This window comes from Rosa rugosa, chromosome 2 (assembly GCF_958449725.1).
Source record: "Rosa rugosa chromosome 2, drRosRugo1.1, whole genome shotgun sequence".
Taxonomy (NCBI): domain Eukaryota; kingdom Viridiplantae; phylum Streptophyta; class Magnoliopsida; order Rosales; family Rosaceae; genus Rosa; species Rosa rugosa.
In genome coordinates, this window is record NC_084821.1 from 12,643,825 (window position 1) to 12,667,793 (window position 23,969).

General features: G+C 43.1%; 1 protein-coding gene and 1 long non-coding RNA gene across 3 annotated transcripts; both read left to right on the forward strand.

The window, feature by feature from the left end:
* Positions 1–12,654: 12,654 nt before the first annotated feature.
* Positions 12,655–14,181, forward strand: LOC133728657 (uncharacterized). Its single transcript, XR_009855947.1, has 3 exons — positions 12,655–13,209; positions 13,296–13,503; positions 13,838–14,181. It is a non-coding gene; the product is annotated as an uncharacterized LOC133728657 (long non-coding RNA).
* A 7,477-nt stretch (positions 14,182–21,658) lies between these two features.
* On the forward strand, positions 21,659–23,143 carry LOC133732973 (PRA1 family protein B4-like). Of its 2 annotated transcripts, none has more exons than XR_009857431.1 (3): positions 21,659–22,334; positions 22,416–22,559; positions 22,730–23,136. XR_009857431.1 is itself a non-coding variant. In XM_062160575.1 (3 exons), exons 1-2 carry the CDS (start codon positions 21,853–21,855, stop codon positions 22,542–22,544), a joined length of 603 nt encoding a protein of 200 aa, XP_062016559.1. In that variant the 5' UTR covers positions 21,659–21,852; the 3' UTR covers positions 22,545–22,559; positions 22,730–23,143. The 2 variants fall into 2 exon arrangements, 1 of the variants encoding a protein (XP_062016559.1); XM_062160575.1 differs by having other exon boundaries at positions 21,659–22,326; positions 22,730–23,143.
* The last annotated feature ends 826 nt before the right edge of the window (positions 23,144–23,969 follow it).

Consider the following 23,969-nt stretch of genomic DNA (forward strand, 5'->3'; position numbering starts at 1 on the left):
TCGCTAAGAAGGTTCAAAGGAGTTGAAACGCAGAAGCACATGCAAAGTCAAGGCGGCCTTCTTGCAAAGTCTCCATCAAAAGTCAACGTAGTCTTACGCGCTAATACCATATTACTCTTAAATATATCTTCCATGAATAATATAGACACTTCCTTCTCCAAATTGACATCTACTATGGTAATTGTTCATTGAGAAGTGAAAAAGTAAATAACACGAGGCATGTAGAATTGTAGATGCATAACTGACAATTCAATAGAGCCCAAAAATTATTTGTTTGGTCCCGTATTGCTATCATTTTGGACAAAGGAGATATATATTTTTTTTTCCTCCCCTTTCCAATACAATGGTGTTTTTATGTTTAATAGTAAATATGAGGGACTTCAATTTGAATGTTCTCAGTGAATGTTGTATTCTAAGAGTAGTTCTATTCATACATCCACATTTAGCATGTAGACCTTCTCAAATTTTTGTAAACATTTATATCACATTATGCCCCTCGAAAAAATTGAAAGAGAAAAATAAAAACTATTGAGCTGTCTTCCGTCTTTATCTTCTTCTCTGATTCTCCTACTCCTTCCCTCTCTTTTTCTCCTTCTCACTCTTTGTTTCTTCTCTCACTGTTTGTGTCTTGTTGTGATTTATGGGAAGCTGGTATTTAATTGTTTATGCCAATTATATTTCCAAGTTTGGAGGATGCTTCATTGCAGACTTGAATTTTATGAAAATTACAGGGTTGCAATTTGCAATTGCTAAAACCACATAGCAGAATATGTATGGTATAAAACTTGATATAGTACATGTTAATGTCTAAAGTTCAGCGGTAGCTAAACCTTGGTTAACGCTGGTTCGATGGGCGGATCGCTACTTGAGATATGATCGATACTCCCGCTACCTGTCAAGTAAAATACAAAGAGGCGTCAAAGGGAGACCTCACTGGGCGGCCTTCTCTTCTCCGATGCCTAAGTTAGTCAATGTATTTATGTTGACAACGTAACAGTAGGTAAGTAGTAAATGCGTAATCAATGAGGAGAGAGGAGAGAACCTTTTATAGGTTGGGAAGAGGCTGACCTCTTCCTTGTTTTCGATGTGGGACTGATATGCTTCAGTTCCCAGCTTTTGGAGCTTCTAGAGCTTCTGATGCTAACTTGGCGCGGCGCGTTAGCAGTGATCTGGGGGTGAGCCGGGGTTCAGGCAGTAGCCTGCTTGGCTGTGTTTCCGTAGGTCACACTGTTGGTGGTAGTTAGTACCGCTGGCGGTAGCATGAGCGTGGCTCATTCTAGCTAATTATGCTTGACAAATGCTCATGTAAGTACAAGTCCCCCAAGTCCCCAGTCAAGGAGGGAAATCTTGGTTGGGGAGTTGCCTAGCGGTTTGAAGCGTTACTTCTGTTAGACTTGCAAGAGCATAATTAGCGTCAGTGCGTTGTCAACCATGGACTTACTGAGCAAACGCTTTATACCATTTTGGGTGGGCCCCTGCTAGGCCCCCCAGGGAGTCCCCCACTCCCCGGCTAAGATAGACCTCCGTTTGGTCGATATATTGTTTGCTGAGGGGAGCTGCGCGGAGCAGAGGGTGTTGGGTAGCGAGCCCAATCTTTGATACCCGAGTGGCGGGGGTCAACATGCCTGATCAGGGCCGTCGTAGACTGTTGACAAGTCCCCCTGTCCGGTAGGGACGCAGCTTCTGCGACGCCGCGTGGCGGTCATCGTAGGTTTGACTGTAATACCGCGTGGCGGTCATCGTAGGTCATCGGTGTCCGCCAGCAGAAGAAGGCAAGACAAGCCCCGCCGAAGGTGACCGTGGCCGTCGCCGGGGAGGTTCAGGCGAGTGGCCTAGATTCTTTTGGCGCTTACGCCGAATTCCTGACGGATCCAGAGCGGGAGTTCCTTTTCACCTCTGTGAGCGGTTAGGGTTTGGCGGACTGGATGGGACTGTGCGCCCGACCGCTGTTCAACAATCACCCTTCAGGTCAGCCTTCGGGCACCTGTCCGTTGGGCTGCATGAGATGTTCCTAGCAGCATCGAGCCAGCCGCAGGCTGAGCGGCAGCAGAGGGAGGAGATTAAAGGTCTCCAGAGGGAGTTGGATGAGGCCAGGGATAAGCTGGCAGACGTCGAGTAGCGCCTGACCGCTGCAGAATGCGACGCCCTGGATGGCCGCGGCAAGCTGGATGTCGCCATCGAGCGGGACCTCGAGCAGAACGACCATGTGTCTCAGCTGGAGCAAGACATTTCACTGCTGAAGGATCAGCTGGCGGCGAAGGCCAAGAAAGTTGAGATCCTCCAGTGGGAGTCTGCTGCCAAATCCGCGGAGCTGAAAAAGTTCGAGGATAAAGTTGCCCGACTGGGGCATGAGAAAAGCTGCGCAGAGGCCGCCGCAGTGGACTCGTTCAAGCAGTCTCCGGCATACAAGCAGGCCCTCACAGAGTCAGTGAAGGCTGGTGCCGCTTCTAATTTGGACATGCTCAACCAAAAAGGCGCCATTGACTGGGTCAAAGAGTCCCAGCCTGCCAGTACGTCAGGCCAGCGTCCCATGCCAGTGGGTGGGTATGCCGCTAATCTTACTTCGGGTGCGCGTTCTGGTAGTGGTGAGAGTGACCATGGTCCAGCGGATGATGGTCAGCGGACTCCCGTGCCTACTCAGTCCGAGGTGTCCCGTGCGGAGTTCTTGGCGGCCAACACTCGGGAGTATGGCACCATGGTGACGCCAAGTCCAATCGCTCGTGGGTCCGATCAGACCAGCCGGCTGGCCGGGCAACAGCCGTCGAAGGATGGTGAGGAGGATGTCGCTGCACCCAAGAATCCCTGAAGATCACCATGGGGCTGGGTAGTCTGCCATTTTTGTAATGCTGCTAAGGCTTTTTTTTTTTGGGCTAAATACAAATTACTATCCTATGGTTTAGGTCCAAAATCAATTCAGTCCCTGAAGTTCTAATTTCATCAAAAACACCCCTGCACTTTCAATTTTGATCTAATAGGTCTAATTTGTTAGTTTTCCGACAATTGAGTTATTTAACTTGTTAATGTGGATCATATATGGCCTATGTTTTATGATGTGGTGTCGAGGTGGTCTGCATTGTCAATTTAGGAGTGAGTCCTACTATTAAAAATAAATAGTTTTTCAACAAATAATCCAACTATTTGAAAGAATATTAACGAATTGGACCTATTAGATCAAAATTGAAAGGGCAGGGGTGTTTTTGATGAAATTAGAAGTCCAGGGACTGAAATGATTTTGGACCTAAACCACAGAATACTAACTAGTATTTAGCCCTTTTTTTTTTTTTTTTTTTTTGTAACTTGACAATACCTTTTGGGCGGGTAGTCCCGACCCTAGATATATGAAACGTTGTTTCTCTGAAATTTTCTAAGTGTGAGATTGTTCTTAATGAATGCGTTGTTTGCATGTTGACATACTGCTAGAGTTTTGACTTAGGCTTTTGTCGATCAACGAAACATTAAAGGAATTAAAATTGTTCCAAGTGCACGATGTAGCGGAAGTGGTGCCCCGAATATTGTTGGCGTTGCCAGTTAATTCTTGTGCTTGGACTTGGTAACAATGGTTTGAATAATTCCTCGTTTCATTGATAGCTGAAAGTTCAGCGTTTACAAAAGCGGGGTTGTACCCGTTGGGTAGCTTCCCTTAGCTAAACATAGAAAAAAATTTAGGTAAGTCAAGATGCTCTTGGGTAGCGGCACGACTATTTGTAATAATACCGAAGGTGTTCAGTATTCCAAGGGTGGGTCGTTGTGACGCCATCCTTGTCCATTAAGTAGAAGGTGCCGGGGATAACGACTTCCACAATTTTGTATGGTCCTTCCCAAGTTGGGCGGAGTGCCGTTGGCGGTGGAATGACTTCCTTCATTACCCAGTCCCCCAGTTGGAGGCTCCTGTTGTGAAATGTTAATTAAAACTCGCAAGCGCACGAATCGTCGTTAGTATAGTGTGCAAGTACGAGGTCGTTCCAACTGAGGATTGATAATCAATTTAAATCCTAACCTAATTAATCCAAACACAAAAACACAATGAACAATTAAGATAAACAAAGTATTGTTTTTAGATTTTTCGAATAAAGAAATAATGTGAAACAAACAAACAAACAAAATAAAGTTTATAAGTTGAAAAGCAAAGATGATAAAACCTAGGGTTTCGGAATCAACCACTAACAATCCTATTTATGTTTCGATGTAATTAACAGATTCTTTTGTTTCTTTTGATGACAATTCCCGTATCTAAGTCCAGGTACGGCACTTAGACCATAGTTTTCCTTAAGTGTATGATTCTCTCCAGGTACGGCAGAGGTCGTATATCCTAACATGCAGTTTATCCAGGTACGGCATAAATTTAACACATAGGATTCATTACGTTTTAGAAAACAAGAGAATCATGCAAACCATTACTTCAGGTACGACAATAATGTAATTCACAACTCTTAATCACAAGAAGCTAATTTGAATTATAATGCAGGTACGCCTCAAATTCATCTTCTAATTACTAGATGCAAAGCCCTAAGGTGATCAATCAAATAACTTAAACATAAAGCATCAATTCAAACGGTGACTAAGAATTCATCATAAAGAAACTATAAATCCATCAATATAATATCAAAGTACATAAACAATCATGATAGGGCATCATCTTAACCCTAGAAAAAGGTTTAACAAAATATAACTAAGTAAAACATAGAAATAACATAAAAACAATGGAAGGGAAAAGATGGGGAAGATGGATGAGTCGTCTCCGCTCCTTAGGCATCTACATTGTGCTCCGAGACTCTCCTCTCATGTAAATTCGTGCTCCCTTATATAGGGAAGATTTCTGCTCTTCTTTGGCTTCATGTTTCCTTGTAAAACTTGGGTTTAGATTCCTTTCTTCATTTGGAATGGGAAAACCTTGAAATATCTCTTGTAGAAGTAGGAATAGGTTCATCATTGAATCCTCATCTAAATTAACTTGCTTGAAACATTAGGATTGACGATCTTGTGCCACGGAACTTGAGTTCTCCACGAATGGTTGTAAATTCCCGAGCAGATTTCCTGTCCGACCTATCTTCACTCAAATAATCATAACTTTCTCCAGAAGTATCGAAAACGAGATCCGTAAAATTCTACAGAAAGTAGACATCCGTAGCTTTCCATGAATATAAGACTCATTGTATGATTCGATCTGGGTAACTCCCAGTAATTCGGTGAAGTTGGGTGTTCTGCACAGACAGATTCTGGGACCTGGGCGTCTTTCAATCCTAGTTAGCTCATTTTAGCTTCTTTTCTTCTCTTTATGAGACAAACCTACAAAAACACTATAACAACATAAATGACTCGAAATAAGGAGAACTAAGCATAAATACTAAGATTAAGAGGCAAAGAAATATAGGAAAATACGAGCACATTAGTTCTAGGCTTTGACTCTGGCATTGTAGAAACGTGATACCCGCTGCTTGTTTTGCAAGTTGTGCAAATGGGCCTTGTGTTGTTTCTCCTCGAGGAGGTCCTTGTCGAGGCTAACACCTTCGCCGTTGGTCTCGGAGCAGTAGCCCTCGACCGTAGCGGTAGGTTGGGTGACCTTAATGGGTAGGACTGCCTCAGTACCATACATCATACAGAATGGTGTTTCACCAATGGGGGAAGTTGGGGTAGTCCGGATGGCCCACAGTACTTCCAGGAGTTTCTCCGCCCATAAACCCTTGGCGTCGACGAGTTTCCTTTTCAGCAACTTCTTGATTATCTTGTTTGCTGCTTCGACTTGGCTGTTGGTTTGGGGGTGAGCGACAGATGCGAAGCTCATCTTGGTGCCCAGGTTAGCAGTGAAAGATATGAGTTCTTTGTTGTTGAACTGCATGCCATTGTCTGTGATGATAGTATGGGGGACGCCATACTGGCAGTAGATATTCTTCCATAGGAAGTGAGTTACCTTGGCGGTAGTTATTGCCGTCAGCGGTTCTGCTTCGATCCACTTGCTGTTGTAGTCTATGGCGACAATGATGTACTTGAACTGACCCTTGGCGGTTGGAAATTTTTCGAGCAAGTCTAGGCCCCACATGGAGTGAATCCATGGACCAATGATGATTGACAAAGGTTCCGCTGGTGCATGGGGGAGGTCAGCGTACTGTTGGCATTTGTGGCAAGACCTGGAAACCTTCCTAGCGTCGTCGCCGAGCGTGGGCCAGAAGTAGCCCTGTCGCATTGTGCGGTTGGCCAGAGATCTGGCGCCGGAGTGGTTTCCGCATTCTCCTGCGTGTATCATTTCCAGAACAGCCCTTCCCTCCTCTGGGGTGAGGCACCAGAGGTTAAGATGGGTGAATCCCTGGCGGTACAGCTTGCCATTCTGGATGTTGTAGCGGGTTGCTCTCCGCTTAAGCTGCCTTGCCTCGACCTTGTCGGTGGGCAGTGTTCCATTGCGCTTGTATTCGATGATTTCATCAATCTAGCTGGGATTGACTTCAATGTTGAAAATTTCCGCCAGGGTTTTTGTGATGCTTGGCCTGTCAAGGCATTCCACCCTTGTGTCCACTGGACTTTGGTGAGGTTGGGTGGTTGCTAGTCTTGCCAGTGAATCAGCCTTGGCGTTCTTTTCCCTGGGGATCTGTGTGATGGTGTGAAATTTGAATTTTTTGAGAAGCGTCTTGACGTACCCCAAGTATGCCGCTAACTGCTGGTCTTTGGCCTGGAAGCTGCCGTTGACCTGGTTAACGACTAGTTGGGAGTCGCTGAATATGTTGACGCTGTCAGCCCCCGAGTCGATGGCGAGGAGTAAGCCTGCAATGAGCGCTTCATACTCCGCCATGTTGTTTGAGGCTGTGAAATTGAACTTTAACACGTATTCCACGTTTAGTCCCCCTGGTCCTGTTAAGATGACTCCGGCGCCGCAGGCTTTGGCGCAAGCAGAGCCGTCCACATGGAGGTTCCAGTCTGACCGCTGTGGGGCTGGTTCTTCAGCGATTACTATTTTTGTGCTGACCTCTGCCGTTGGGTTGGGTTCATCCTGACTCTCGGTGAGCTCAGCGATGAAATCTGCCACCGCCTGACCTTTCATGGCGGTCCTTGGCTTGTAGTCAATATCGAACTCGCTGAGCTCGATGGCCCACTTGCTAAGGCGCCCGGAGTGCTCAGGGTTCTGCATTACCTGCCTCAGCGGTTGATTTGTTAAGACATGAATTGTGTGGGCCTGAAAGTACTGGAGGAGGCGTCTAGCGGCGACAATGAGTGCGAGGGCTAGCTGCTCCAGGGGGGTATATCTTGTCTCCGCCCCGTTCATGCCTCTGCCGGCGTAGAACACTAGGAGCTCTTCCTGGCCCTCCCGCAGAACAATGGCGCAGCTTACCGCTGTCGGGGCTACTGCTAGGTAAATGTACAGTACCTCGCCTTGTATAGGAATGGAGAGAAGTGGGACTGCCGCCAAGTATTCTTTCAGGCCCTGGAATGTCGCCTCGTAGTCTGGGGTCCATTCAACTTCTTTCTTGTGGGTCCTCTTCAGAACTTTGAAAAAATGGGAGGCATTTGTCAGTGAGTCTGGAGATGAACCGAGAGAGGGCGGTTAGCTTTCCTTGTAGGCTCTGAACGTGCACCTTGTATTTCGGGGCTTTCATGTTGAGGATGGCATGTACCTTGTCAGGGTTAGCCTCGATGCCCCGTTCGCTGACGATGTAGCCCAGAAATTTGCTGGCGGTGACGCCAAAGAAGCATTTCTCAGGGTTAAGGCGCATACCATAGGCCAAGAGGACAAATATGATGCGGAGGTTTGCCATGTGTCCACTGGCCTTGATGCTCTTGACCAACATGTCGTCCACGTAGACCTCAATAATTTTGCCAAGGTGCTCCGCGAACATGGCGTTCATCAACCGCTGGTATGTTGCCCCAGCGTTCTTCAAACCGAAAGGCATGACATTGTAGCAGTATAGACCTTTGTCGGTTGTGAAGGTGGTGCACTCTTGGTCGCCAGGGTGCATCTTGATCTGATTGTAGCCGGAGAAGGTGTCCATCATGCTGAGCAGCTCGTGTCCAGCGGTTGCATCGACCAATTGATCAATGCGGGGTAGCGGGAAGCTATCCTTGGGACATGCCTTGTTAAGGCCCTTGAAGTCGAGACACATTCGCCACTTGCTGCTAGGTTTCCTGACCATGACCAAGTTGGAAATCCACTGAGGATAATTGACTTGGCGGATGAATCCAATGTCTTGGAGATTGGCGACTTTCTACCCTATTGCACGATATCTTTCCTCGTCAAAGGCCCTTCGCCGCTACTTGATCGGATAGAATGATGGCTTTATGCTCAGCTTGTGTGTGATGATTTCAGGGGAGATGCCTGGCATATCAGCGTAGGACCATGCAAAGACAGCGGCGTTGTCACGTAGGAACTGAGTGAGCTCTGCCGCTATCTCTGGGGTTAGCTGAGCGCCTATGCGGACTGTCCGCTCAGGGTGGTCGTCGGAGATGCTGATAACCTTCAACGATGTCTCGGGGTTGACATGCTCCTTTTTTACATATTTCGCCTCGTCATCCCTAAGGTCCTCAAAGATATTTGGTGCTGGTGCATGGCTTCCCACCGTTAAGATCTCATGGCGGCGCGTCGACCGTGACACAGTCGTTGAATAACACTCTCGTGCCAATTGTTGACTTCCTTTCACACAACCTGTCCCGTTGGGAGTAGGGAACTTCATGAGAAGCATGTACCCGGCTATGATACACTTTAGTTTGTTGAGCGCTGGTCGACCAATGATGGAATTGTATGAGCTGAAGCAATAGACGACGATGAACTCTGTATGTATTTCCGTTGTGCATGGGCTTGCGCCGATGACCAGGCGCATGTAGTCAGAACCAAGCGGTTGCGTGACGTCGCCGGAGAAGCTGAGCAGTGGCTCATGATCCTGGAGTAACTTTCTATTCCGCTGTAGTTGGTTGTAGCAGCCATTGAAGATGACATTGACAGCGGAGCCGCTGTCAACAAGGACCCTTCCCACAGACCATTTATCGAGCATGGTGTCAATCAAGAATGGATCGTCGTGGGGTAGACGTACTCCGCGCTCTTCTTCCTCCGAGAAGGTGATGGGCTCCCAACCAGATCATGGGAGATTAGCAGATCTTTCATAGCGGATGTTGCAAACTTCCTTGGAGTGGTTAGCGCGTGCATAACGCTTTTTTGCCCTATGAGACATGTTGGTGATTGGAGCGCCACCGTCGATGGTGTTGATGCGACGCATAGGCTCGATGTTGGCGACCACAGGTGGCGGCTGATGCACCTTGAACTGCTCCAAATTACCATCGCGATACAAAGTCTCAATTGCTGTTTTGAGAGCATTGCAGTTGTTGGTGTTGTGTCCGATGTCCTCGTGGTACTTGCACCACTTGCCAGTGTTTCTTAGTTTTCCCACTCTTGGGTACTTTCTTGGGGGTGGCGGTGGGATCTGGTCTTTGCACTGGTCGTATATCTCTTCATACCAGGTTGTGAAGACTGTGAACACTGCGTACCGCTGGGAGGACTCCGTCTGTTTGTTACGGTTATCCCCTTGGGATGAGCGGTTGCTCTTGTGGTAATGCTGGTCCTTCTGCCGCTTTCTCTGGTAGTTGCCCTGTTGCCACTCTCTCTTCTTATCAGTTGGTGGCGTAGCAGGGGCTTTGTTAGCGGTCTCCTGATGGCTGGAGGAAGGCTGAGTGGCCTTTGCTGGTGTTGGCGGAGGTGGTGGGGTTTCTCCATATGTAATGAACTCTGCCTGTGCATGGATGACGGCCTCGCCCATGACGTGGTCATATGCAGCATTTGGATGGTTATAATTGAGATGATAGAGGAATGGTCCCTTTAGGAGTCCTTGCTTGAAGGCTGCCAGCGCCATTGTTTTATCAAGATCTCGGCACTGAGATGTCGCCGCTCGCCACCTGGTGACGAATGACTTCAATGTTTCCTCTTCGCCCTGTTTGACGTTGAACAACTGACTTGTGTTGTGGTGTTCGGCGGCCAAAGTTGTCTGCTGTAGCTTGGAAAGATATTTGTGTTTCTAAAACCAAAGGCTATGAACCGAGAGAGGAAAGCGTTTGATAGTGCGTGGAATGAGTCAATGGATCCTGGCGGGCACTCAAAGAACCAACTCATTGCCTCGTTATCCAACGTTTCGCTGAATAAGTGGCAGAGGGTGGCGTCATCGAACCCCTTGTTATTAGTGACTTTTTTGAAGGTGTCCATGTGGACGAAGGGGTCAGCCCTGCAGCTATAATGTGACATCTTTGGTGTCTTGGCATGTGCCGGCCGAATGGGATGTAGGATCTTGGCGGTGAATGGTCCTGACCTGGACGCAAAGAGTGGATTTGGAATTGGCGCTGGGGCGCAGGCCTCCGCCCGGATGGGATGTAGGATCCTGGCGGTGAATGGTCCTGGCCTGGACGCAAACAGTGGATTTGGAATTGGCGCTGGGCCGCAGGCCTCCGCCCGGATTAGCCTTTGCTCTAATTGTTGCATCCTTTCCAGGATTAGGGCGGTTGCGTCGCTAGCGGGCCCCGCCTCGGGGCAGGTATATTACCCTCAGTTCTAGCCCTGATTGCTGAGCGGTTGGTGTGCGGCTGTGACTCCACTTCCTGCTCCAACATTAGTAGGGGCGGAGGGGGAGGGCCCATTTCCAATAGTTCTTGTGGGTTCAGCGGTACCTGCATCTGTATGATCGGTGCGGGTACCAATCCGCTGGTATTGGGTCGACTGCGTCTGGTGCTCCGCGATTGCTCGCTCTGCGCTGGGTTAGCGTTTGCTTCCAGCGCCTTCTTCAGCTCGTCAAATCTTGACATCAGCGTGACCACCTGCTTTTGGGCTTCGGCCTTTTCTCTGCGCTCTTGCTTGCCCTCCCTGTTTGCCTTGTGGAGGTCCGCCAGTGCCAGCTCATACATAGCGGCGAGGTCCTGCACCGGTGGGCGACTGCTACTCAGCCGAGCCTCCGCTGTAGTTTGAGTTGGAGGGACCTGGGGAGTAATCTGGGGTTCCACGCTAGGGTTGACCGGCGTACTGAATAGTGCACGATTAACGTTAACCGCTGGGTTAACGTTAGTCGTTGGGTTGGTGGGATGGGGGTTGGTGGATTGATCGGCCTGCTCTTCAGCATTTGCCCCGCTACAGTTAGTCTTGGTGATTGTTGTGGTGGGATGGCCTCTTGTTCAAGGATTCCCACAGACGGCGCCAATGTTAATGTCTAAAGTTCAGCGGTAGCTAAACCTTGGTTAACGCTGGTCGGATGGGCGGACCACTACTTGAGATATGATCGATACTCCCGCTACCTATCAAGTAAAATACAAAGAGGCGTCAAAGGGAGACCGCGCTGGGCGGCCTTCTCTTCTCCGATGCCTAAGTTAGTCAATGTATTTATGTTGACAACGTAACAGTAGGTAAGTAGTAAATGCGTAATCAATGAGGAGAGAGGAGAGAACCTTTTATAGGTTGGGAAGAGGCTGACCTCTTCCTTGTTTTCGATGTGGGACTGATATGCTTCAGTTCCCAGCTTTTGGAGCTTCTAGAGCTTCTGATGCTATCTTGGCGCGGCGCGTGGCGGCGCGTTAGCAGTGATCTGGGGGTGAGCCGGGGCTCAGGCGGTAGCCTGCTTGACTGTGTTTCCGTAGGTCACACCGTTGGTGGTAGTTGGTACCGCTGGCGGTAGCATGAGCGTGGCTCATTCTAGCTAATTATGCTTGGCAAATGCTCATGTAAGTACAGTACAAAAGGATCGAGCTTTAACCTTTCTAATGGCAAATAGAAATATAGACCCCTGCAACAAACTTTACCCTTTCTATACGAGAAGAAAGGGAGAATTTTCCAAATCTAAAATCAAAACCCCATCCTTATATCTCAAATCTCAACTCCTACTATAAAAAATTGGAACAATAACTCTTCAACTAAAGAGAGTGAGAGAAACAAAGAGAGAAAGAGTGATGAGAAAGTCTGTAAGAGCGGGGAAGAAGAAGAGATGGAAAACGACAATCATATGGTTGTGTTTTTTAGAAAGAGTGATGAGAAAGTCTGTAAAATATTTTCATATTTCGCATGAAATTTGTTCAATAGAAATATTAAAAGAGAAGATATACATACCATAATCTGGTAAATCGGTGATCCAATTTTTAGAATTTGAAATAAAATCTTTCTCATAATCTTTTTTTTTATTACAAGGATGCCCGAAGGCTAAGGACAAAACCTAAATCACAATTAATCTTGGCTTAGACAAGCCCAATAGATCAGCTTCCAAAAGAGGCACGACAGCAGCAGGAGGGGAGCTAAAGAATTCGCAGCCAGGCTCATAACCATGCCCAATATTGTGTAATTCAGTGGCTGATTTGGATCTTTCTCATAATCTACTTCAAAAGACTTTGTGTGATTTGCTGTGATGAAAAGATTAACAAAGAGTTAAATACTGTTTACTCCCTATACTTATAGGGTTTCATCGTTTCAGTCCCTGACCTTCGAATTTCACCTAAAAAGTCCTTGAACTCCTAATTTCCTCCCAATTGATCCTTGCCGTCAAAGACTTCGTTATCTTGCTGACGTGGCGGTCGTTTTCTCCCTAAAAAGTCAATTATACCCTCACTTATTCAGTTTTTTTTAATTAATTTTATTCTCTCTCTCTCTTTTTTTTTACCTCTTCGATCTTCTTCCATCGTCTTCCACATAGAGCGTCTTCTTCTTCCAAAAACAAACCCAAAATAAACCCAGCTCTCTCTCTCTCCATCTCTAGACCTTCGACGACACCAACGTCAGCCAAAACGGTGACGTTTCCAACCGCGCCGCCCTTCTCGCTCTCCGCTCCGCACCGCACCAGACCCCTGTAGCTTACTGGTTTTGCCCCAAGACGACGAAGATGCCCATTTTCTCTCTACCTTCTTCTTCTTCACACCCAAATTAATCACCATAACCACCACTGAGCTCTCTCTCCATACCCAACCACCAATCCCATTGCAATCAACACCAAGCCTAAATGCCTTCATATCTTCATGAAATTACCCTTTACATTCTCAGAAAACCCACTTCATCACTTTAGATTTACTAGGCCTGATTTGGAAATACATAGTGGAGAATGAACAACTCTTTCATTCTTACGAAACTCTGCTCGTCAGCTAACTTCGGCGTCTAAAAACTCCATCTTCTGTTGCTCAGATAGTCACGACTTCTTCATAAAAGTTGTTCAAAATCGAGTCTTCTAAACTGTCTTCAAATGTCATGAAAATCCAACGGTTGAATCTTCCAAAATCAAGGTAAAACCAATGACTGTTCATACAAAATTCTGTTTTGAGATGAAATGATGAATTGACTCCAATTCGTATTTACATGTCCGATCCAGTCCCTCTTCGAAATGGGTCGAGTTCTTCTCTTGAGATTGAATTCAATTCATGAAGTACTCATTTCAATCTTGAGCAAGTTGAAGCCATCAAGGAGAGAGAGAGGCAAAAGGAGAACATATGCAATCTGGGTACCCCACCCAGCCCAACACCAACGCCGCCCAGCACCCGCCGAAACCCACCTATCTGCTCTGGGTATTTGAGTTTTTGGTAAGATTTTGATGGGTGAAGTGTTTTGATTCAAAATCTCATTTGGGTATTTGAGTTTTTGTGAGGTTTTCTATCAAGATCGAATTTTTGGATTTATGTTAGTTTTGGGGCACACATTTTGATTGGAATTGGGTCTGGTGTGGTTTGGAATGAAGAAAGTGATGGAACTGTATTTGATTGAGCTCACTAAGGTGTGAATGAATCGAAAAAAATGGAATTGAATTAGGTGGAGGTTGGTATTTGTTATTTGTGATTATATGGAAAGTGTTGATGTAATGAAAGTTGCATGCAAGTAATTATAGTTTATTAATCATCGGACATGGTTCTGCTGCAGTTAACGAAATCCGGGATCTAGTGATGATTCTGGTCATGGGTATGCATATCCTCGGTCCAGCGAGAAGATGAGGATGAGAGCTTCCGGATAAAGACCCTCTATTAACCAGACGGAGATCAGGAGAGATGTGAAAGAAGAAGAGGTAAAAAGAAAAAAAAGAAAAGAAAAAAAAGAAGAATAAAATTAATTAAAAAAGAAAAAGAAAAAGTAAGTGAGGGTATAATAGACTTTTTAGGGGGGAAACGACCGCCACGTCAGCAAGATAACGGAGACTTTGACGGATGCTTGACGGCAGGGACCAATTGAGAGGAAATTGGGAGTTTAGGGACTTTTTAGGTGAAATTCGAAGGTCAGGGACTGAAATGATGAAACCCTATAAGTATAGGGAGTAAATAATATTTAACTCATTAACAAAAGTATAGATGTTAGCCTATTAACAAAGAAGAGATATAAACCATAAAAAGTTGAGTAAGAAACAAAGAAAAATTCATGTGCTTTAGAGAAATGATATATCTTACAATAGGAAAAATGCCATGGGTTTGAAAAAACTTCACAAAATCTTGTGTTTGACTAAGGATCGAATGGGGTCTCAAAACTCTCTTAGTTTGCAATGTCTCATCTAGGGTTGTTGATCACAAGATTGCTTGTTTCAATTGCTTGACTATGCAAACAATTCTAGTTCATATATAGTGAATTCTAGCAAGAATTACGGTTACATTATGCAAATGCAATTATAATAGTATCTGTTATTGAGATTTTTTTAAAATCACATTTAAGAATTGTAGAAAAATGACTAGATACGATTTCATCACATTGAATTTGTGAATTTGTATGGTTGTTGATCGCATACTTGATCATTCTTTTTGTTTTTATCACTTGACTATGTAAGTAATATATAGTGAATTACAACGAGAGTTGCTTTCACATGATGCAAATGCAATTATAAACATATCCACTATTGAGATATTTTTCAAACCACATTTTAAAATTGAACAAAAGCGGCTAGATGCATTTCTTCATATTAAGTTTGCGAATTCGTATGGTAATTGACCACATACTTGATCATTCTTTTTCTTTTATCTCTTGACTATGCAAGTAATTAATCCAAATTCATATATAGTGAATTACAGCGAGAACTGCATTTTGCATTATGCAAATACAATTATAATTGTATCTACTATTGATATATTTTTCAAATCACATGTAAAAATTGAACAAAAGCGGCTAGATAGGATTTCTTCATATTGAGTTTGTGAATATGTACGGTTATTGACCACTTGATCATTATTTTTCTTTTATTGCTTGATTAAGCATAGAAATCTAATTCATACAAATAAATTATAGCGAGATGTTTGAAATTGCAATTATCATCATATATGCTGTTGAGATACTTTCTCAGTTGGACAAAAGAAGCTAGGTACGCTTTCATGATATTGCATATTAAGATCAGTATCCCAATTTGGTGGTCCACCATTGTCTTCACCCCACCACCACGAAATCAGAGGATCTTGATGAAATCTCGATCTCGTTCTCACAGTCGCGACTCAAATTACATCCCTCCAACCTCCATACTGCTCAAACCCAACCCAAACCAAATAGTTTTAAAGATTCCGGTGGAAAAGTAGCATAGCCCAATTCAGTGGGTTACAACATATTTACTATCCCAGTGAATTTTTAACTTTTATTAAGCCACTCTTCTCTCCCCCCAAACTCTTTCTATGGCTAGTGGCTACAATGCTACATGATGCACCCTCACACAAGGTTCTCTCTTTTTCAGTTTATTTCTTAACGTTATTTACTGTTGAGTTTTTTGAATTCATTGTCTATTGTTGATGAATTTGACGTATGCATTTCTGGATTTGGGTAATAATTTGAACCACGACTTTAAACAGAGATCCCTTGCTATGCAAGAAACGCGTACACATTAATTTTATCAAAACAATTTCTTTTCCATTATAGGAATAAGATCTAGGGCTAAAGATTATTTCTACATGTACTATAAACCCTAATCCCTAATCAATAAAAACTTTAAATTGTAAACATCTTAAAGCCAATTTGGTCTAGTAAGTGGATTCCGAATTTCTGACAAATTGTGTGTAAATTTTGTGTTGTCTTAACAACATGAAACCTTTAGACATTTAAATGTTGATGCTGTTAATTTTTTCGCTCTTATAGATTCAGTGGACATTAGTAGTCAAATCCCTTTTCTTGCTTAAACAGGGATAAGTAGCAAAGTCTTAGACTCCATGTGATACAATTATGGACAAGATTATGTTAAGTGTCTTTGGTGTGCCAATTGGTCGATAAACGAGTCATGTTTGTAGAATCTGATGATTTCGCTTATGTTCTCTTCAGTTTCTTGACATTAGCCATTGGTACCATTATTATGCCTGGTAAGTCAAATCCCATAGACAGATTTGTCAAAACCAGGTTTAAACAAAAGGAGAAAAACCCCTATAGACATTCAGCTTTGTATTTTTTTTTTTTTTTTTATCTTCTACGGATGCACCAACTTTTTTAGTTTCTGACGCATCAGCATACAGCTGTAGGCTCTTCACGGCAGCTGCTTTAAGATAAAAAGCAATTGGCCATTCAGGCTGTAGTAGTTGTGCTTCATTGCTTCCATTGCATGATTTGCATCTCCAAGAGCTTCATACAAAGTTGGCAATTCTATGGTCCCATGATCAATTAACTGCATACCAAAACCAAGAAAGGACTTGAGACGTCCATCTAGAAGTAAGGTGATAAGCTTATCCAATCCTATATACTGTCACATATAAAGTAGTAAGTAGTAATCAGATTGTCTGTGAAACTAGCTAGAATTATATAAGGGGTTATCCGGACTTTTAATCATAGGAGGTTACTTATTTAAAATCATGACTTTCTGTTTGCAAGACAGAAAACTTACCTTCTTGTAACCCCACCAGTAATCTGATATTGGGATTTTATAGTCTATACATGAAGAAGCGGTTTCAGCCATATCAATAGCTTTCCAATATCACCATGTATTTCACTATGTATCTGGGATTTTGATGACTGAAGACATGATGAAAATGTCCTATTTCTAAATTAGTGACTTACTTCAGTATAAAAATCTATTGCAGTGGTGAAGTCTTTAACTTGAAGGTCTTGGTAAAGTCGTCTCTACTTTTATGATCATTTGGAGATTCATCATTTAGTTTTTCCTGGTTCCATTTTAAAATAGAGTTGAGGTTAATGTAATCATATTGATATTGCAGATGCAGAGGATGGAGGCATCATATGGATTTTGACAAATAACGCTTAGAGGATTTGTAAATGTGATGGCATTACCGCATTACTACTGTCCCCTCCTCTCTGGCCCCTTTTCTCTTGCAGAAGTTTCTTCATGAAGTATAGGCTGTAACAGATTTTTTTTTTTTTTCCCTATGCTTCTATTTGGTATTGTATTGCATTATGAGTGTTTTGTGATTTGTTCTAATATCCTCTTTCTGTTCTTTTCTGTTTCAACTATGTAAAGACTGACACAGAGATATCTGCTCGTTCTCCATTCTCCCCTCAAGTTGACGTGGAGGATGCCTAATTTGCACAATCCAACCCTCAAGATGTTTCTTTGTGCAACCTTCAAGCAGTACCATATGCAAGCAGTATGTCTGGGCTTCGGCCCCTCTTTTCAACCAAAGAAAATGTGGAAAGTATATCTAGCACATTTTGGCTTAAACTAAGAATAAGGTACCTGAGAATCCTAATGGGTAATTGTTTTGGTTCTCTTGTTTCCCTCCTGGATCCTTATGTTTATATTACATATATAATTATATACACACACTATATGTATTGCAGTAAGATTCAATCTCGAGCAAGCTTCCCGTAAAGGCGACAGTCTATGTGGAATACCCAACAAAATGTTTGACGGAACCTGCTAAACACCTCTATATGAGATGATAAACATATGATCTAAGGCACAAATCCAAATATGAGATGATAATCATATAACCTGCTCAAATAAAAATCAAATTTCAGAGTATAACTCCGGAGTATGACCATTACAGAATTTAAGTTGGGAATACCTTATTTTCTTTCTGATGAGAAGCGAGGGATGTCCAAGAGACTTGACAGTTGGCCTCTTACGAGGTTCATGCCATAGACAATCTGAAGCTAATCACACCAGTTTAGTTGCATCATCTTCTAACAAGCCTGAGTCCATCAGAGTGAGGAAACCTTTGTCTCGTATCAGCTCAAGTGCCTTCCAGAGGGAAATTAAAAAATAAGATTAGGTAGAAGCTTCCAATCATGAAAAGGTATGATTAATTATGTCCTACTAAAGCAATCAGGAACTGCATGCTGAGAAGGAAACCAGCAGTAAGGAAAGTTACATGGCTTGGGGCAATATGTTGGCCGCTGAGAAAAGTAGTGAACCACACTTTCTGGAATTGCTCTTCCTGGAAAGAGACATGTGCATTAGATTAACTAAAGACTTTATGGCATATAGAAATATGTTCAAAACTCATGCATACAGATATAGCATTGATCCCTTTTGCCAGTGAGAAAGGTGGTCAGACTTAACGAGTGATTGAGATGCCTGTATACTTTCAATGCATTTTACTCCTACTAAGAGGAAAGTAGTAATTAATGTTCTAACACTGAGTTAAGCAAATGATGGCATTATCGGTTCTCAATCTCAAGTATTAATTCCCAAGGCCTGAAAGCAAAGTTTTCAGCATAGGTCCTGTCGTTTCTCCACTTCCGCATGAGGGCAAATTAAGCATGAGAGTCATGCGCTCTACTGCTACAATACTCCAAAGCTTGTGCAATATACAAAGCCACTTGCAACTTCATCTCCCATCTCATGGCCCCTATCTCTCCCCTCTATATTAAGTCGACCAATATCAAATCACAACATGTACAAAAAAAAATCACAATTTTGAATGATTTGTTTCCTCCACAAATCATATGAGTGTAAAAAGTAAAAACCATGCAACTACTAGTCCAGTGGTATTTCTTTTCACACAATGTCTAAGGCCAGAAAACCAAATTACACTGCCTTCAACTCGAAATCAGCTGAAATTGTATATTATTCAGAAACACATGATCATACCAAAACAACAAAGTAATTATTAAAGAAACCATGTACGTAGTTATCAACTTATCATGCTCTTGACAATAAACAGGGCACCTATGCAACAAGTAAGGGTTAGCAATGGATTAGGTTAGCTCAAAATTAATGTTCAAGTTATGATACAGATTTTTATGATTTTGTACATTTGTATAAATAATAGGTTCTAGCCTCAAAGAAGAATAACACTAGTTTGTTGAACTGTACGTGAAATAACTATTTCCTTCAGGGCGTCAGAATTAAACCAAAATGGACTAGAATGAAAGAATAATTACACTGCCAATTTGCATTTCTCTGACCAATGGAATGTGAAATATTGCTTTTCATATACTTCTCGACTCTGTAGTTAAATATGCAGTTTTTTGTTATCTGCAAGGTGAATTGAGAAGCCAGAGTAGACACAAATAAAAAGCAGTTTAACTAGAGAGTACGTTTATTGCTTTACCAAAACATGAAAACTAGAGAGTACGTTTATTGCTTAGGAAATTTGAACAACTGACCTAGGCCCGACTCTAACAATCATAAGAAAACACGAAAATGCACTTGACGTGTAACATCAACTCTCAAACCAACACACTCTGTCATATCCTATGGTCTAAGAAATGTACTCATTTTGGCACTACTCTACTCTTGAAGGAAGAGATAGATTCAGGTACATGAGCACATACAGTCATGCCTAGAGGTTGGTTCAATTTTTTGACCATAAATGAAATATGAGGGGAAAGGATGGTTTCTACAGATGCAAAAGCCTAAAAGAAGAAATTAGCTCAATGACTGCATATTTCAGTACCTGTTCAAATAGGTTGTTGCATGAAAAATTTGTATACTAGTGTAAAAGATGTGGATGAAAAAGATTTCCAGTCATTTGTATGTAAAGAAATGTTGTTATGTCCCTGCAATGCTGCTGGAGAAGATTGCAATTTGCAAGAACCTCAAGTTGGTTTTATGACGATGCTCCTGAGCCAGAAAGTTACTTTTTGTGCTCCAAAAGAAAGTTGTTTAGTTCTTGCCCAAGTGTACTCTCAAATGAGACTTGTCCCTGCAGTTCATCTCACTTTGAGCGGGAACTGAGTCTTTCAGTAGATGCCTCTGATTTTGGAGGTGTCTTTGTAAAAGAGCGAGTGAGGTTTATAGTTACTGATGACTTACACGTGATTCCTTTAACTACAGCAAGCATCTCATTACTCACGAAGTTTGGAGTCAGAGATGCATAGGAGCTTGGTAGAGGAGATAGTTTTCAATATTGGAGTTGATGGTAATTTCCGATTATGCCTTCATTTTTCTAATATAACTTTGTTGCTGATTTTTTCTTATTTTTTGACTAATGTCTTACATATATCTAGGTTTTGAAATTGCTTATGATAGCATCGATCAAAGAGACCATTGACTGACACCCTGTTGAAGCCTGTACCGTTTTTCGAATGAGATTAAACACATGTTATATCAAATATGTTTCAAGAGTACTAGCGAATGATGGTGGCGCTTAATTAGTTGTTTCATTTTTTGAAAGAAGGCAAAGCCAATATATTGATCGAAAGCCAGAATGGCCCTTACATACCCTTCCGCTGTCATCGATAGACAGACAAGAAGATGTGTTAGTACCCACAGTGGTACATATATCTAGGTCACTCATTTGACATTAAATACATCAAGATAGCGTGAATCCTCCATCGGTACTACTCCGAAGGATTCGCTAAAGGCACAAAGGTGCGTAGCTCCCTAAAAAATTAGGGAATTATTGAAAGTAATAAAATTACTAACCTAGAGTTCCTTAAAAAAGGAAGCTAACTAATGACCCAAATGGCCCACAGAAAAAACAGAAAACCCTTGGCCCAAATCGTTGACCCAGCCTTGCCACGCCTCCACCTTCATGTGTTGAGGATGATGCACGCCGCTAGCGAGCCACTGCCACGACCGCTCCATACTGTCGCCGCCCACTACAAGGACCACCGGCCACACCACAACGCCACCACCTGGAGGCCAACACCGAACCCGAAATGCACCAGACCCGATCCAAAAAGAATCACCTGTGCCCCTAGAGCGCCGGCTGCATCTCGACGATGAAGTTGCGCTGCCACCGATGTCACGACCCAAACACCAGCCATCGCCGCCCCTTGAAACCAGACACCACGACACCCCCCGCCACAGATAAGCTTCGAACCAAGCAAGATCAGATCGAACAATCAGGCTTCGAGCCACTGCAGATCGAATAAGCCAAAGAATCCTAGACCATAATTAGTTGTTTCATTGAGTCATGTGGGATTGTGTTTTATTTGTTCTCACGTACTCCTAGTTGATTTAGGGAGGTCCAATTGTGATGGCCAATGGCCAAACACGCTTTAACCTTTTCCTATTCAGAGAAGAAGAGTGAGGCTCTTACGTACCTACTCCTCGTTGATTTAGGACAAAGTATAGTCCATGCATCCGCAGACACCACAACACATGTGGGCAAAGGCCACACACGTATTGCCACATGATAAAAAAATTGTGGATATAGACCTCATACCCACCTTTATATTCAATGTCGGTGTCTATATCCTCAACCTACAAACACAAAACATGGGTGCCTAATTATTTTATATATATATATATTTTTTTTTTTGAATTTAAACCAATTATTTAATATTTTTTTGGGTTTTCTTTTCTGTACGTCCTAATCTTATAGATTTTTTATCTTTCTTTTTTCTCTTCGATCACGTCACGAACAGGGATGACCACCCATACTTTTTTCTCTCAGACTCTTATCTCTTTCTCTTCTTCTGGAAAAATAAACCATCTCTCTCTCTCTCTCTCGTCTTACTGCGTCTATTTCCATCGACCTTCCTCCGATTCTTCAATCACAAATTCCCTTATAAACCCAAAAAGCTCTCCCCAGATCTTCACAAAAATACTTGATACAATTTCAGATCCCGATCCACCGACAATGTCAACCACCGTCCCACCCATCCTCCCGATCTCCACCACCTGTGTCGCCGCCGCCGGATCCATCGAGTCCCAGGCCTCCCAGCCTCGGATCGCCACCCTGGCCTTCCGCGCCTTCATCAACCACATCACCGACACCGTCCGCAACGGCCTCTCCCAGCGCCGCCCCTGGGCCGAGCTTGCCAACCGCTCCGCCTTCGCCAAGCCCGAGTCCTTCTCCGACGCCACCCTCCGTGTCTGCAAGAACTACTCCTACTTCCGCGTCAACTACCTCGCCGTCGTCGCCCTCATCGTCGCCATCTCCCTCTTCACCCACCCCTTCTCCCTCGGCCTCTTCGCCGCCTGGTTCTTCCTCTACCTCTTCCGCCCCTCCGATCAACCCCTCGTTATCTTCGGCCGGACTTTCTCCGACACCCAAACCCTAATGGGCCTCGTCGGCCTCAGCGTCTTCGTCGTCTTCCTCACCTCCGTCGGGGTGTGTTAGTATGTATAACCTACCCTCTATTTTTGAATTAGGGATTGTGATTTCTTTATTTCTTATGCGATTGTGGTTTTTCTTTGCAGCAAGGGATTGAAGAGATTTCATACTGTGTTTGTAGAGAGCGAGGTTGCGAATCACCTCGGATGAAAGAAGCCATCGACCATCAAAACTCGTTTCTCGTGCTTCAACCCGAGACCATGGAGAAGCTCTAGCGACAACACAATCAGGTACCATTTTAGTGTTTGTTATTTTATTTTCTTTGATGGCTCTATTCGATATATATGCGGGAGAAAAATTGGATGATTTTTGTTGTCTATGGTTTTCTGGTTATGGCTTATTGATTGAATTTTGTATGGGTCTATGCCTATCATCTCTAATCCAAGATCCCCAATTTCAGCACTGAGTAGGAGGCTGAAACCATGGCAGTGATTGAACCTAAGAAGATCATCATTGAGATCCTGGTATCGGTGAGTTCTGTTCCTTGTTTGTTTCTTCAACACTAACATGGATTGCCTTTGTTTTCAGATTTCGGCCAAGTCAATTGCAGAGTGAAGCTGCTTTATTTGCTTCCCCATGTACTCACCAACTTGATTTCAGCAATCGTTCCCCAGAAAGTTGAAATAAAATGAATAATATCAAGAATCTGATCAATTTCAATTTCGGAACTGCAAAGAAGCAATAGGACTCGATACTGGACCATGAATAGAAGCAATTGTTGACCGGAAAAAAAAATTAAAAAAAAAGCAATTGAAACTCTAATTCCTACCCGTTGGTCCCACCATGTCAGAATTGCAGAGAAGCCACGCTCAACAAAACTGAGACAATTAAGGCCTCGTTTGGTTCACGGAAGGGAAATCAATTCCCTTGTCTTTCCTGTGGGGAAGGGAAACTGAAGTTCCTGTCAGATTTCATTTCCTGTGTTTGGTAAAGCAGGGAAAGCATCCAGGAAATACCATTTGATTTCCCTTCCGATGTTTGGTTGGTACAGGAAAGGAAAGTAAAAATATATCAATGTTTCAATAATACCCTTCTATTTTAAAATGAAAATAACCTGAAATTAAGTTTTGATTGCATATTTGGACCTTACAAATCCCAAAGCACATGCTACAATTGAGTTTTGATTGCATATGTGCTCAACTGTTCTACTTGATTATATTTGTATGGATATAATTGGACCTTAAAAATCCCAGTGCAGATTTTACAAATGAGCTTGATTGCTCAAGTGTTCAACTTTCTAAATTACATATTAGTTCTGTCTCTATTGAGGACTCCTACAAATTCAAAACTAACATGAGCAGTATAGCACAAGAACAACCTTTGAATACCATAGATGATCAAAATTGTAAGGGCTCGCAATCAAGCAGAACAAATTACGGGAAAATTACAACTTCACAGAACAATTGAAATAACCCAAAATTCATAATTCCAACTTACAGCATCCATCATACATGACTAAAATCAAGCACAAACAAAACAAACCCACAATCAAACAGAGAAAAGAATCTATTATATTCTATTTCCATCAATTGGGTATTCCAGAAAACCAATCCTCTGGAATTCCAGATAACCAATCTAGTCCTCATCAACCAAACAATTCTCATTTCGTACACAAATAGAAACACACCAAAGTAAACTAA

Excerpts from the sequence above, each read along its gene's own strand:
- LOC133732973 (XM_062160575.1), top strand. The coding sequence starts at position 21,853 with ATGTCAACCACCGTCCCACCCATCCTCCCGATCTCCACCACCTGTGTC. Across the intron at positions 22,327-22,415 it reads TCTTCCTCACCTCCGTCGGG|CAAGGGATTGAAGAGATTTC; the intron begins GTGTGTTAGTAT and ends TTTTCTTTGCAG.